Source organism: Zootoca vivipara, chromosome 15 (genome assembly GCF_963506605.1).
Source record: "Zootoca vivipara chromosome 15, rZooViv1.1, whole genome shotgun sequence".
In the NCBI taxonomy this organism is placed as follows: domain Eukaryota; kingdom Metazoa; phylum Chordata; class Lepidosauria; order Squamata; family Lacertidae; genus Zootoca; species Zootoca vivipara.
In genome coordinates this window covers 9,474,527-9,487,426 of record NC_083290.1, presented here as the reverse complement: position 1 = coordinate 9,487,426, position 12,900 = coordinate 9,474,527, and the positions used below count along the sequence as shown (strand labels likewise).

General features: G+C 47.0%; 1 protein-coding gene across 6 annotated transcripts in view; it reads right to left on the bottom strand.

Moving 5' to 3' along the window:
* Positions 1-12,900, bottom strand: part of RAP1GAP2 (RAP1 GTPase activating protein 2) — a 160,807-nt gene that overhangs the window by 24,595 nt on the left and 123,312 nt on the right. For all 6 annotated transcript variants that reach the window (XM_035138755.2, XM_060268371.1, XM_035138760.2 and 3 more), the window contains 7 exons: positions 12,417-12,470; positions 9,171-9,254; positions 6,719-6,819; positions 5,016-5,145; positions 4,494-4,649; positions 2,938-3,009; positions 1,206-1,292 (listed from right to left, as the gene is read on the bottom strand). In XM_035138755.2, coding sequence (XP_034994646.2) covers positions 1,206-1,292; positions 2,938-3,009; positions 4,494-4,649; positions 5,016-5,145; positions 6,719-6,819; positions 9,171-9,254; positions 12,417-12,470 — 684 coding nt within the window. The remainder of the gene's footprint in view (positions 1-1,205; positions 1,293-2,937; positions 3,010-4,493; positions 4,650-5,015; positions 5,146-6,718; positions 6,820-9,170; positions 9,255-12,416; positions 12,471-12,900) is intronic.

Below are 12,900 nucleotides of genomic sequence, written 5' to 3'. Positions count from 1 at the left end.
TTACTTGAAAAACAGAAAAGATCCTGTCTATTTGACTAATTGGAAAAGATGTTCCCACACCCAGGCTGTATAAGTGTGCCGCCTCCAGACTGCCAGACTGTTTCAGGTGGGATTCAAATACATACTACATACTTTAGCTCGTCTTCTTTAAGGCAAATGAAAGGGTCCTGTTACTTGGGTGCAACAAATCTACTTTTTTTGAAGTATTTTTATTAAAGATTACTTGATTTACAAAGGTTTGTGCAGTGTCTCTCGCTCTCTCATATTTTTACATGTATCATTTTTGCAAATCAGTTTCATTTGTTGAGACACTGGGAAGAAAGAGGGGGAATGAGGTGGGTAGGCGGTGAGGTGGGTGGTTGGGGGTGGGACCGGGTGGTGATGTTTCTATTTTACTTAATATATGTAGGGTTTGATGTCAATATTGCTTGTGCAAGTTCTCTTTTATTCGCTTGTGTTCTTTTGGTGGTGAGAGAGATTGGGGTTGGCCTAGGGCAGGCATCCCCAAACTTTGGCCCTCCAGATGTTTTGGACTACAATCCCCATCATCCCTGACCACTGGTCCTCTTAGCTAGGGATCATGGGAGTTGTAGTCCAAAACATCTGGAGGACCGCAGTTTGGGGATGCCTGGCTTAGGGTGTGGATTGTTCATTTGTGGTTGGCTGTGGTGGTTTTTGTTTTCATGTGTGAGTGGGTTGGGTGGGTGAGTGTTTTGGATCAGGTTAGCCATACTGATTTGTATGCTGTCGGTAGATTTTTGTCATTGTCTTGTTGGGCTGTGTGTGTGTGATAAAGGGGAGCCATACCGCCCGGGGTGAAGGCGTCCTCTTCTATTTGTCCCCATGTCAGTTTCAGCTTATTGGTTAGTTTTTCTAGTAAGGCTGCTCCCCATATTATTTGGTACCATTGGTCCAAGCTTACTCCTGACAGGTCTCTCCAATGAACAAGTCTACTTTGTAAAAAGAACCAGACTTTGTTGTGCTTTGGAAAGTGAAAAGGAAATGTTTTGAAAAGTGTGAGAAGAAGGAATGACTAATGGGAAGAGGCGTAAACATTCTGCAAGGGAATCAGGATGAATGCAGAACTTTTGGTCATATAACCGACTCATAAACAAATAAGAAATGACCTTAGTTCCCAAAGCAAGAAGTATTTGAGGTGAAGAGGTCCTCCACCTGCTAATCTGCTCCAGGTCAACCCGACTTACCTCAAGCTTTGCAAACTTGTCTGATTTGCAACAGGCGTTCTCTGCGTTGATCAGCTTGGTGAGGAGAAACTCTCGAAATTCTGAATTCTGGAGGAGAGAAAATAAAGGAATGGAGGAATGGTTCAGAAATAAAGCTGGAAAGTCCACGCCCGGTTTCATATTCTTTGGATGCGATCTCCAATGATCATGGCTACAGTTTCCAAATCCTTATTTATTTGTGTTTCTTATTGCATTTATACCAGGCATCCCCAAACTTCGGCCCTCCAGATGTTTTGGACTACAATTCCCATCATCCCTGACCACTGGGCCTGTTAGCTAGAGATCATGGGAGTTGTAGGCCAAAACATCTGGAGGGCCGCAGTTTGGGGATGCCTGATTTATACGCTGACATTTCTCCAAAGTGTTCAAAGTGGTGTACAAGTTTGCCCCCTCCTTCCATATTAGCCTCACAGCAAATCCTGGGAGGTAGAGGTTAGGCAGAGAGACATTGAGTGCAGCCCAAGATCACCCAGTCAGCTTCATGGCCAAGCGGGGAATTTTTGAACAATGGTCTCGCAGGTCCAAGACTCTAACCACTACACCACACTCCTGGAGCCCCAAAGCCAAGGATTCACCGCTGCAGTAATATTATTGGGCCCTGGGGCCAGCCTATGGAATTTTGCTGCCCGAGGCAAAGGACAAGACAGCCCACACACCCCATCCCTCATGCAGCAGCTCACTAGATTGGCAGCGAATCTTAGAAACATGCATAGTGTCAGGGCTAGAGTCAGCATGAAAGATGCAGGGCTCCGTTGTCATGAATCTGGCTCTTTATTCGAGGAAATGACGTACAACTTTCCCAGCAGGTCTTGCCCCTGTGGAGCAGTTTCCAGGACTAAATGTGCCTGCCTTCCTCCCTCTCTAAGGCTGCTCTTCTCCTGGATGTTTCCTAAACTGTGTCTGCCCACCTCTGACCTCTGTCCTGCCCTCCTCATTACTCTGTGCATTCTTGGAGACCAGGAGAGAGAGTGGAGCTTGTCACTGCAGGAGAAAGAGACTCCTCGAATTCTTCAGCAGCCTCTTGCCCTGCCCCCTCTGCTTCAGCCTCGGAGTCTGAACTGCTCCCTGTCACCGGCTCTCCCTGCTCACGAAACCCTGTTGCCTCTTCAGCATCCAGCCCCTCCTCCCAATCTTCTCCTTCTGACATCAGTGTCAGAAGCTTAAAGGGGGTGGGGATATTAAGTCTCTGCCATCTTACAATGGCAGATTCCACCCTTGGGGGGGGGATAGATTTTGCCCAGTGTGCCCCACCTCCGCCAAGTCACTGAAAATGTCCCCCTACCACTTTCATGGGAAATAAATAGCTAAGAGCAGTCATTCTATCAGACTGCCTCAGTGGGAGAGGTAGGAAGCAGGGTTCTTCCCACCAGCTTTGCTGGAAGACCAGCTTCATCAGGCACTAGCTGGTCATTATGGGATGCAACAGGTTAAAAACTTGCACCTGTGTTTGATTTCCTCCTTTCTTCTCTCCCTGTCCCTACCCCTTGTGTGTCATGGGTTGTTGTTTTGGGATTGCAAGCCTGCAAGCAGAGGCTGCCTTGCTTTAATTGATTTTTTAAGTAAGGCACTCTGGGAGCCTTTTTGGCTGAAGAGCAGGAAGCAAATTCTCAGTCTAAATCATCACTATCAATTGTCCCTGCAGGGAAAACAAGCAGGAGGTTTATTTAGCCTGAAACTAGTAAACATCCCTTACTTTTTGAAATACAGAAGGGTTTGGCAGCGGAGGACCGAACGCAGGGACATCTTCTCGTGCCGTTACAGCCACCTATCCGGGATGAAGCAAAAACACATTTGAAAACCTATATGGGGTGGGGATGGGATAGGAAAGCACAAGGAATAAATGCACAAAGTCAGATATAGAAAAATAGAGCACCCAGGGGGCACAAACAGAAGCACTGCCTTCACCAGAGGCGCGAATAGGGGGCCTTGAAGAGGAATAAGAGTGCTTTAAATATATATAGAATCAAAGAGTTTGAAGGGACCACGAGGGTCATCTAGTCCAACCCCTGCAATGCAGGGATCTTTCGCCCAGTGTGGGGCTTGAACCCACAACCCTGAGATTAAGAGTCTTGTGCTCTACTGACTGAGCTATCCCAGCTGTTTGTGACTTGAAGGAGTGCTACGAAAACGTAACAATTAAAATAAGTAGATTTTTTCTTTAGAAAAACATGCGAAAACGATCAATGTCAGAATAAAAAATCAGCAGCACAGGGCAATGGTGGTGGAGGAGGAGGTACAATGTCCCAAAACCTGAATAAAGAGATAAATGAAGCTGAATGGAAGGGGAAAAAAAAGAAAGAATGTAAGAACATAAGAGGCAGCTACTGGATCAGGCCAAGGTCCCATCTAGTCCAGCTTCCTGACCTCACAGTTGTCAGCCAGATGCCTCTATGGGAATCCTGCAAACAGGACCTGGGTGCGAGAGAACTCTCCCCTCCTGCCGTTTCCAGAAACTGGTTTTCAGAAGTATAATGCCTCTGAGAGTGGAGGCACAGCGCAGCCATTGTGGCTGGGGCTGGTATGGTAGCCATCAATAGCCCTCTCCTCCCTGTCCCATCCTCTTTGAAGGCCATCCAAGTCAGCCGCCAACCTTGCCTCCTGTGGGAGCGAGCTCCATAGTTTAGTTAAGCGCTTCGCAAAAGCGCCCTTGGTATTCCACAGAGAGCCATCTTTATCTGCCGGGCAAACACAGGGGGCAATAAATAACCCACGGAAGACAGAAGTGATCTCTTGCTTACTGTCTGCAAATATTAGCACGGCCAAAGCTGGGAGCGCAAGGAAGCGAGCGTCCTGCGTCGGCCACCTGCTCGGCCACCTTTGCTCGGATTGAATCCGCTCGGGCTTCAAGGACAGACACGAGAGACGCACGCGGGCTCGGCGCGCTAAATGAATTTTGCTGCAAACTCACAGATAGGCTAATAGCTTCGCCCTCTGCAGCGGCGGCAACGTGGCGAACGCCAGCTGCCTCTCGGAGAACAAATAACCGTTTTCGGAGAGGCTTAGCAGGAACTCTTTATCTCTGGCCAAGCAGGGACACTTTACACAAGCTCCCAGAGCAGTTATTTGTCAGATCTAAAAACAGATGCAGAGAGGGAGAGGGAGAGGGAGAGGGAGAGGGAGAGGGAGAGGGAGAGAGAGAGAGAGAGAGAGAGAGAGAGAGAGAGAGAGAGAGAGAGAGAGAGAGAGAGAGAGAGAGAGAGAGAGAAACCACCCTCGTTCACGCAAAGCCACCCTTCCCGGTCCTCTTACTTTGTAAGACGCATTGTCTGCTTCAGGGTTATCTGCCTGTACAACAATGTAGGCATGGAGGAAATTCGAGGCAATCATGTCTGGAACAAAGGGAGTGTTTTCTTCTTGAAATATAATTGCCACAATGTCGTTGCCAATGTGTCGCTTTCTCTGAAGCTGAAAAGATTTACAAAAGGGGAAGAAGGGTGTACATGAGGGTCCTTAGGAGCGGGTGGCAACATTTCCAAATGGTGCATATTGGTCTAGCCCTCCTTTGTAACTCTGTGGAACACTTGCTTTCCTTTCTTGGATTTCTCCTGTAGAAAACAGGCTTGCTTCAGTCTCCCACGAGACTTGTGCAAAGTTGGCCAATCCAGGCCATTGGTACCCTGGTGGAAAGCAATTCTCACCTTTTCTCGAACCCCCGGGGCACTTAATGAAGGCCAAGTCTCTCTCTCACACACACAGAGAGAGAGACAAGTTCTGCCATGGGGCTTTTAGCACCACTTGATGTTATAACCCAAAGAAACAAGGCCCTGTTACCTGCTGTGTGTCTCCCTCAGTGAAAGGGAGCTTGGTAGAGACGTGAAACATAATCTCTCTGTCCCTAAACACCGTGTACACGGACTCTGTGCCTGTCTGGCCGTGAGTGACATCGAGACCACCGCGAAAGCTGGAAAGAAGTAAGAATAAAACAGACCTTTGACACGAAGTACTGTACAATAATACTGATTTCACCAATGAGGGGTGGCAGGGGCGCGGTGGCGGGGGGGGGGTGTTAGTGCAATCTTGCATGCCCAGGTCATTGACAGCTAAAAATGAAGAAATGTCTGAGATCCATGATTGGATCTCCTGCTGTTTGGGGGAAGCTGAGGCTGGATCCAAATTTGATCCAAGGAAAAGCAGAGTGGGGACTGGCAACTCTGTCCCTCCCTAATGCCATATCCTTAGTCCAATTCCCCCCCCCCCAAAAAAAACACAACTTCTACTATTTGCCTTTCAATGGAAAAGCATAGAGGTCAGGATTCATGGATTTCCCTGTTTCTTATCTGTTTCCCCACTTTTTTACCCATGTGAGTTTACTGAGAAATAAACTTCACTGTGTGTTCAGTTGGGCTGATTCCCAAGTACAGTGGAACCTCGGTTTACGAACACCTAGGTTTACGAATTTTCGGTTTACGAACGCCGCGGACCCATCTGGAACGGATTAATTCACCTTCCATTACTTTCAATGGGAAAGTTCGCTTCAGTTTATGAACGCTTCAGTTTAAGTACTCCATGGACTGTCTGGAACAGATTAATCCACTTTCCATTACTTTCAATGGGAAAGTTTGCTTCAGTTTATGAACGCTTCAGTTTATGAACAGACTTCCGGAACCAATTGCGTTACTAAACCGAGGTACCACTTTAGGTGTGTTTAGGGCGGCAGACAGAAACTGAAAGATGTTAATGTGGGGTTAAGCCAAATCACCAATTAATTTAAGAAGTGAAGCTTTCTGCTCTAAACCGTCACATTGCCATTGGGCTGATGGTACAGTTACTGCCATCTTGAATCTGTCAGTAAATGACAGATGACAGTAAATGAACAGACATGTGTGCATGTGTAGAGGAATCTAGAGCTGAAACATTTTTTTTTCCATTTTCCATTAAAATTAAACAATGTGTTTCGCATAGAATTTGACTGGGTAGAACGAGGTGCTCCATTGTGTAAGCGTTCATACAGTCGTACCTCGGGTTGCGAACACCTCGGGTTACGAACTGCGCAAACCTGGAAGTATTTTCGCCGTGCACGCGTGTGCAGAAGCGCCGTGCGCATTTGCGAATGCGCAAAGCGCAAAAATAGCACATTGCGCATGCACAAAATGGCGGTTTCGGGTTACGAACTGCGACCCGGAACGGATCGCGTTCGTAACCCGAGGTACCACTGTACATGTTTTTTTTTAAAAAAAACCCATATGGCTGCAAAATCTTGCGGAGCAACAGAGCCCTTGGTTCATGAGTTAGGTTCTCCGAGGAAACAATATGCAGAATCTTTTTATACCACAAGTATTGTGTAAAATCCAAGGCATCCTTGCAGCCCTGAGTTACAGTTACACGGGCTGTGGCCAGGAGGAATCTAACCAAAGGTCTGAACAACAGGAGAGCAGGCATAACTACCTGGTTACTGGTTACAAACGCAATTCCCCCTCAGCGCTCAATCCTAGAAAACAGAAACACACATGTACATGCAAGTTTCTTTCTCCTACCCCTTGAAGTCCTGGAGTGTTATGGTATCTCCCAGCAAGTTCAAGAAATTCTTGAAGGCAGGGCTCTCTTCGTTGTTGCCGAACAGCTCTTCTTCCTGCGTCTGTAGAGCCAAATGGACCCAGAAAGAAACATGGTGGGAAGGTTCCTTTGTTTTTGAAGTGGGGACCGGGGGGGACGGGACTGTAAGTCTCCGCCAAATTCCTCCCTCCCACACGGTTTCCAAAAATATGTTCCCCCTATAAAAATAAGGGTGGATTCCCACTGCTTTCTAAGGGGTGGTGGGTGGGGAAAATTTCCTGGCGTTTTCAGGAGGGACCGTCAACACTGTTTCTTCCCAGACACTGGAAATTATTGGATGCAACAAAGAATCATAGAATTGTAGAGCTGGGAGCAAAGGCGGCAGCTTGCGAGCGTGATTGGGAGGGGGTGACGTCATTGCCTGCAAGAGCAGCCAATCAGACTGCTGGCAGAAGTGAATCCGCAACCTGATTGGCCTGCAGGAGCAGCCAATCAGACTGCTGGCAGAAGTGAATCTGCAACCTGATTGGCCTGCAGGTGCAGCCCTGGAGTAGCCAATCACGCAAGGCCCATTGTGTAAATCAGGCATAGGCAACCTTGGCTATCCAGATGTTTTGGAACTACAACTCCCATGATCCCTAGCTAACAGGGCCAGTGGTCAGGGATCATGGGAGTTATAGTTCCAAAACATCTGGAGAGCCAAGGTTGCCTATGCCTGGTGTAAATAATGTGTATAAGCAGATGTTTCGGGGAAAGAGCCATTCTTTTCTTCTCCTTTTGCTACAACAAGCTGAATAAAGAGCATGAAATTCACTCTCGACTCCGAGTATATTTCAGCCATCTTCAGATATTTGAAGATGGCTTTCCTATCACCTCTCAGTCTTCTCTTTTCCAGGCTAAACATACCCAGCTCCCTCGGTCAGCCCCCATAAGGCTTGGTTTCCTGGACCTTTTTATCATCTTGGTTGCCCTCTCTCAGTACCTAGAAATGCAGCACGTTCCTGGAAGGGAGGCGCCCAGAGCAGGTGTGGCACAGCAGATAAAGCAGGCATCCCCAAACTGCAGCCCTCCAGATGTTTTGGCCTACAACTCCCATGATCCCTAGCTAGCAGGACCAGTGGTCAGGGAAGATGGGAATTGTAGTCCAAAACATCTGGAGGGCCGAAGTTTGGGGATGCCTGAGATAAAGGAAAGTGCTACCTAATAGGAAGCTTATTGGTTTAAATCTTATCACTGCTATAGATATGCCCGTTGGCAAGCTTGCCTTTCTTTCTCAGCCTCCAGTCTGCAGGACGGGGATATTCATAGTGAAATACCTTTCAGGGTTCTTATTTGTTCATTTATATTCCGCCCTTCTCCCAGTGCAGGACCTGAAGGCAGCTCACAGCACGAACTAAAACAGATGCAACTATTCCACAGCTTAGCTGTGTAGAACTCAGTTGGTTAGAATGTGGTATTGACAACACCGAGGTTGCAGGTTTGATCCCCATATGGGACAGCTGCATATTCCTGCATTGCAAGGGGTTGCACTAGATCAGTATTTCTCCAGCTGTTTTTGGACTACAGTTCCCATGATCCCTGACTAGCTAGGGATGATGGGAATTGTAGTCCAAAAACAGCTGGAGACCCAAGTTTGGAAAATGCTGGGCTATATGATCCTCAGAGTCCCTTCCAACTCTACAATTCCATAATTCTATGAAAACACACACAATAAACATGTATTTTAAAAAATATATCAAATACATATCCCTATTAGAAACAGCTCTGAAAACACTTAAAAGCAACTATAAGCATAGGAAACATTTAATTCCCCCCCCCACACAACTTGTTGTTTAGTCGTTTAGTCATGTCCAACTCTTCATGACCCCATGGACCATAGCACGCCAGGCACTCCTGTCTTGCACTGCCTCCCGCAGTTTGGTCAAACTCATGTTCGTAGCTTCGAGAACACTGTCCAACCATCTCGTCCTCTGTCGTCCCCTTCTCCTAGTGCCCTCAATCTTTCCCAGCATCAGGGTCTTTTCCAGGGAGTCTTCTCTTCTCATGAGGTGGCCAAAGTATTGGAGCCTCAGCTTCACGATCTGTCCTTCCAGGGATCTTCTTGCAGTCCATGGGACTCTCAAGAGTCTCCTCCAGCACCATAATTCAAAAGCATCAATTCTTCGGCGATCAGCCTTCTTTATGGTCCAGCTCTCACTTCCATACATCACTACTGGGAAAACCATAGCTTTAACTATACGGACCTTTGTCGGCAAGGTGATGTCTCTGCTTTTTAAGATGCTGTCTAGGTTTGTCATTGCTTTTCTCCCAAATTTATCAGCTGAGAACTTACAGCTCTGAACATTCTAAAATGGCATCTTATGAATGCAAATGGCACCATCATTCCTTGAACAAGAATAAAATGAGTGCTGGCACAACAGCATTGTCACTCACCTGCCTAAGCTTCTGGTAAATCACCCCAAATTTGAACGTGTTGTTGACCTCATGCTCATCATAGGAGACGATCATCTGAGATGCCTGAAATAGGAGACAGATCATTATTTAATTATGTATATATGAAAACCAATAAATATGTGACATTCTGTTCCCAAGCAGAACCATCAGAAGTACTTGAGCGACCGTCGATTTCATAGTGGCGTACGAGATAGGTATATAAATGGCACAGCATGGCGCATGCTTTGCCTGCAGAATGTCCCGGGTTTGATTTCTGATATCTTCTGCGAAAACAGGGCTTTGAAGCCTGCAGTGCTACAGAAGTTGAGAACGTAAGATCTGGCCAATGGTCCATCTAGTGCAGGGGTCAGCAAACGTTTTCAGCAGGGGGCCGGTCCACTGTCCCTCAGAGCTTGTGGGGGCCGGACTATATTTTGAAGGAAAATAATGAACAAATTCCTATGCCCCACAAATAACCCAGAGATGCATTTCAAATAAAAGGACACATTCTACTCATGTAAAAACACCAGGCAGGCCCCACAAATAACCCAGAGATGCATTTTAAATAAAAGGACACATTCTACTCATGTAAAAACACCAGGCAGGCCCCACAAATAACCCAGAGATGCATTTTAAATAAAAGGACGCATTCTACTCATGTAAAAACATGCTGATTCCTGGACTGTCCGTAGGCTGGATTCAGAAGGCGATTGGGCTGGATCCGGCCCCCGGGCCTTAGTTTGCCTACCCATGATCTAGTCCAACATCCTGCTTTAACAGTAGCCTGTGGGAAACCAGCAAGCAGGACCCGAGTGCGAGAGCACTCTCCTCTCCTATCGTTTCCAGCAACTGGTATTCAGAGCATAGCCACCATGGCTAATAGGCACCTACAGCCCTCCCCTCCATGAATTTGTTCAATTCTCTTTTAAACTATCTAGGTTGTTGGCCATCCTTGCCTCCTGTGGGAGTGAGTTCCACAGTTTAACTAGGCGCCGAGCAAAGAAGTGCTTTCTTTTGCCTGTCCTGAATCCTCCAAACTTCTCTTTCCCCCATCTAACCAGCTCTGTCGACCATTCCTCATATGGCGTGGCTTTCAGACACACTCCCATCCTGGCTGCCCTTCCTCTGGAGAGATCAGAAGCCATGGGAACAGCCAGAAACTATTTTTGATTTGGTTGAAGGGGCCAGCTCTACCTGCCTCATGCCAAAGGTTTGCTTTGACTCTCATGTCCTTATGAAAATATCCAACAACCTCTTTGAAGTACCTGTCAAAATACACCTTTGCATTTCAGCTTTGTTCCCGCCCCCACCGGAAGGATCCCTTGGGCTCCCTTCTGAGCAACAATCTCCAACCTGCTGAGAGTTTATTTGGTTCAAATTCTCCCCCTCTTGTTTTGAAATTGAGGTCAGAAAACAAGCTGGAAAATGAAATTCAACTCTACTTGTGTATAATTGCAAAGCTTATTCGAGGGCCCAGGGGATGCAAACTCAACTGCTCCCCCCACCCCACCCCATGACAATTCTGAAGTGCACATTGCAAATTGTTGAAACATAATAAAGTGGTGTTATATAAAAAGAGAATCTAATGTTGTTTTTGAGCAGGCAAGAACATGGTATCAGAATTAAGAAAAACTACTCTGTCTTCCACTCTGTTTTGATAACCCCACTAACAACTCCATTGCTAAATTAAAATTTGTTGATGTGCAGTGTTGTGTGGGCAGAAGAATAACGTCATGGGATAGAATCGTACGGTGGTATTCAACTAATGTGTCCCACCAGAAGAAGGATTTCAGCTTGTGCAATAGGACCATGCCCTCCCCAAATCTGTTACAGAGAGTTGGCAAAACCCCTAGATCAGGTTAATTTGGGGGGGGGGCAGAGGGGGGAAATGTTCTGTTCCACGAGCTGAAATCCTGATGGAACATTTGCTTCAGATGCAACCATTAGAGGTGGAAGGGACCTCAAAGGACATCTAGCCCAACCCCTGCCAATGCAGGCAATCCCCTGCTATGGCAAACCCTCCCCAAGAGATGGTCACCCAGCCCCCAACTAACATTCCAATTAAGGAGAAGTCCACCACTTTCCATGAGAGGTTTTTAAGCAAAGGCTGGAAAGGACACCAGACTAGGTGAGACAAAAGCTCTGTCTGCAAGTGTGCAAGAAAGGAATGAGACTGGCTGCATAGCTGTATGTCCCCGTCCCCCCCCCCCGTCCCCCCACTGGTACTTTGAGGTAGGGTGCCTCTGAACATGGAGGTTTTACTCCTAACAATCAAGGTTAAGAGCAAAGGGTGGGAAACCTCCCATCAGCTGGCCAAACATGGCACACCAAAGGGGTTCAATTTGGCCCACAAGAACATCTTCCCCAAACCACCCACCCATTTTTGATGTCAGGATGAAATTCTGGTTGTGCACAACCGTTCCCAGAAGGAAGGAAGGACACACAGCCAAAGCAGCAGAATTAAAGAGATGAGTGGGGGGGGAGTAAATTCTGTCCATTCTGGCTGCACATGCCTACAGCAGGGAACAAAGATTTGCTCCCAAAGCAGCAGAATTTAAACTCCAGTCATCCTGCTCAGTTTGTCAGGATTCCATGCAAGCCCCTTCCTAGTTCAGGAAAGGGTGTGTGTAGAGACCTCTGTAAAAATGAAAGTGGGGACTTCATTTTTCAACACCTTCTAAGGTGCTTTGAAGTCTCAACTTTGGGACTTCAAAGCACCTTGCGCTTGACACCATTGTGATGGCAGGCAATTGACGGGATGGTAGCCTTTTTCACCTGTCAAATTTGGTCTTCAAAGCCAATCTTGATCAGAATCTGTTCCATGGAGCCAAAAAGACCCCCACCCCCACTCATGGTTAAAAACAACAGAGCCCTGGAGGATCCCTCTAGTCCAGCATCCCGTTGCTCTCTTGAAATGGCCAAAGTGCTCCCTTAGCATATAACTTCCCTGCCTGTTAATGGGGAGCAAATGTGAACCCCACTGAGACACGTTGTTGGACTCCAACTCCCATCAGCCCCAGCCAGCAGGGATGCTGGGAGTTGTAGTCCAGCAACATTTAGAGGACCGCAAGCTCCCTAATCCTAGCCACAGGGAGTCTCCTCTTCTAATCTGACGGATCGTGGAAACCTATGACTAGGAAGACCGCACATTTCCGAACTCCCATTTTCACATGCGCACAAACACTGAGCACACCAGCTTTGAAACAGGCCCTCTCGAGTCCTTGCTTGGCACGTCCTTCATCTCACCTTGGGGTAGAGCACAGGATTAAACTTCAGTCCGGTCACATCATCGCAGAAAGCCTGCCCAGATTTGGAAGAGAAGTGATTGTCAGCAAAGGCCACCAATGGGTAAAGGTTTCTTTCAGATAGTTGAAGGCAACTTGAAAGAGGCATTGGGTTTTGCATTGGCTAGGGGTCTCCAACATGGTGCCCTTCTGAGGTTACAGGGAACCGGGCAGAAGGCCCTCTCAGTAGTCATGCCCTCCCTGTGAAATGCCCTCCCATCAGGGGTCAAAGAGAGAAACATTTCAAAGAGGTAAATAATTATACCACTTCCCACAGAAGTCTGAAGATAGCACTGTACAGTGGTGCCTCACTAGATGAATTTAATTCGTTCCACGGGTCTTTTCTTATAACGAAAAATTTGTCTAGCGAATCCCATAGGAATGCATTGAATTTTTTTTTTGAATTTTTTTTTTTGCCCATAGGAATGCATTAATTGAATTTCAAT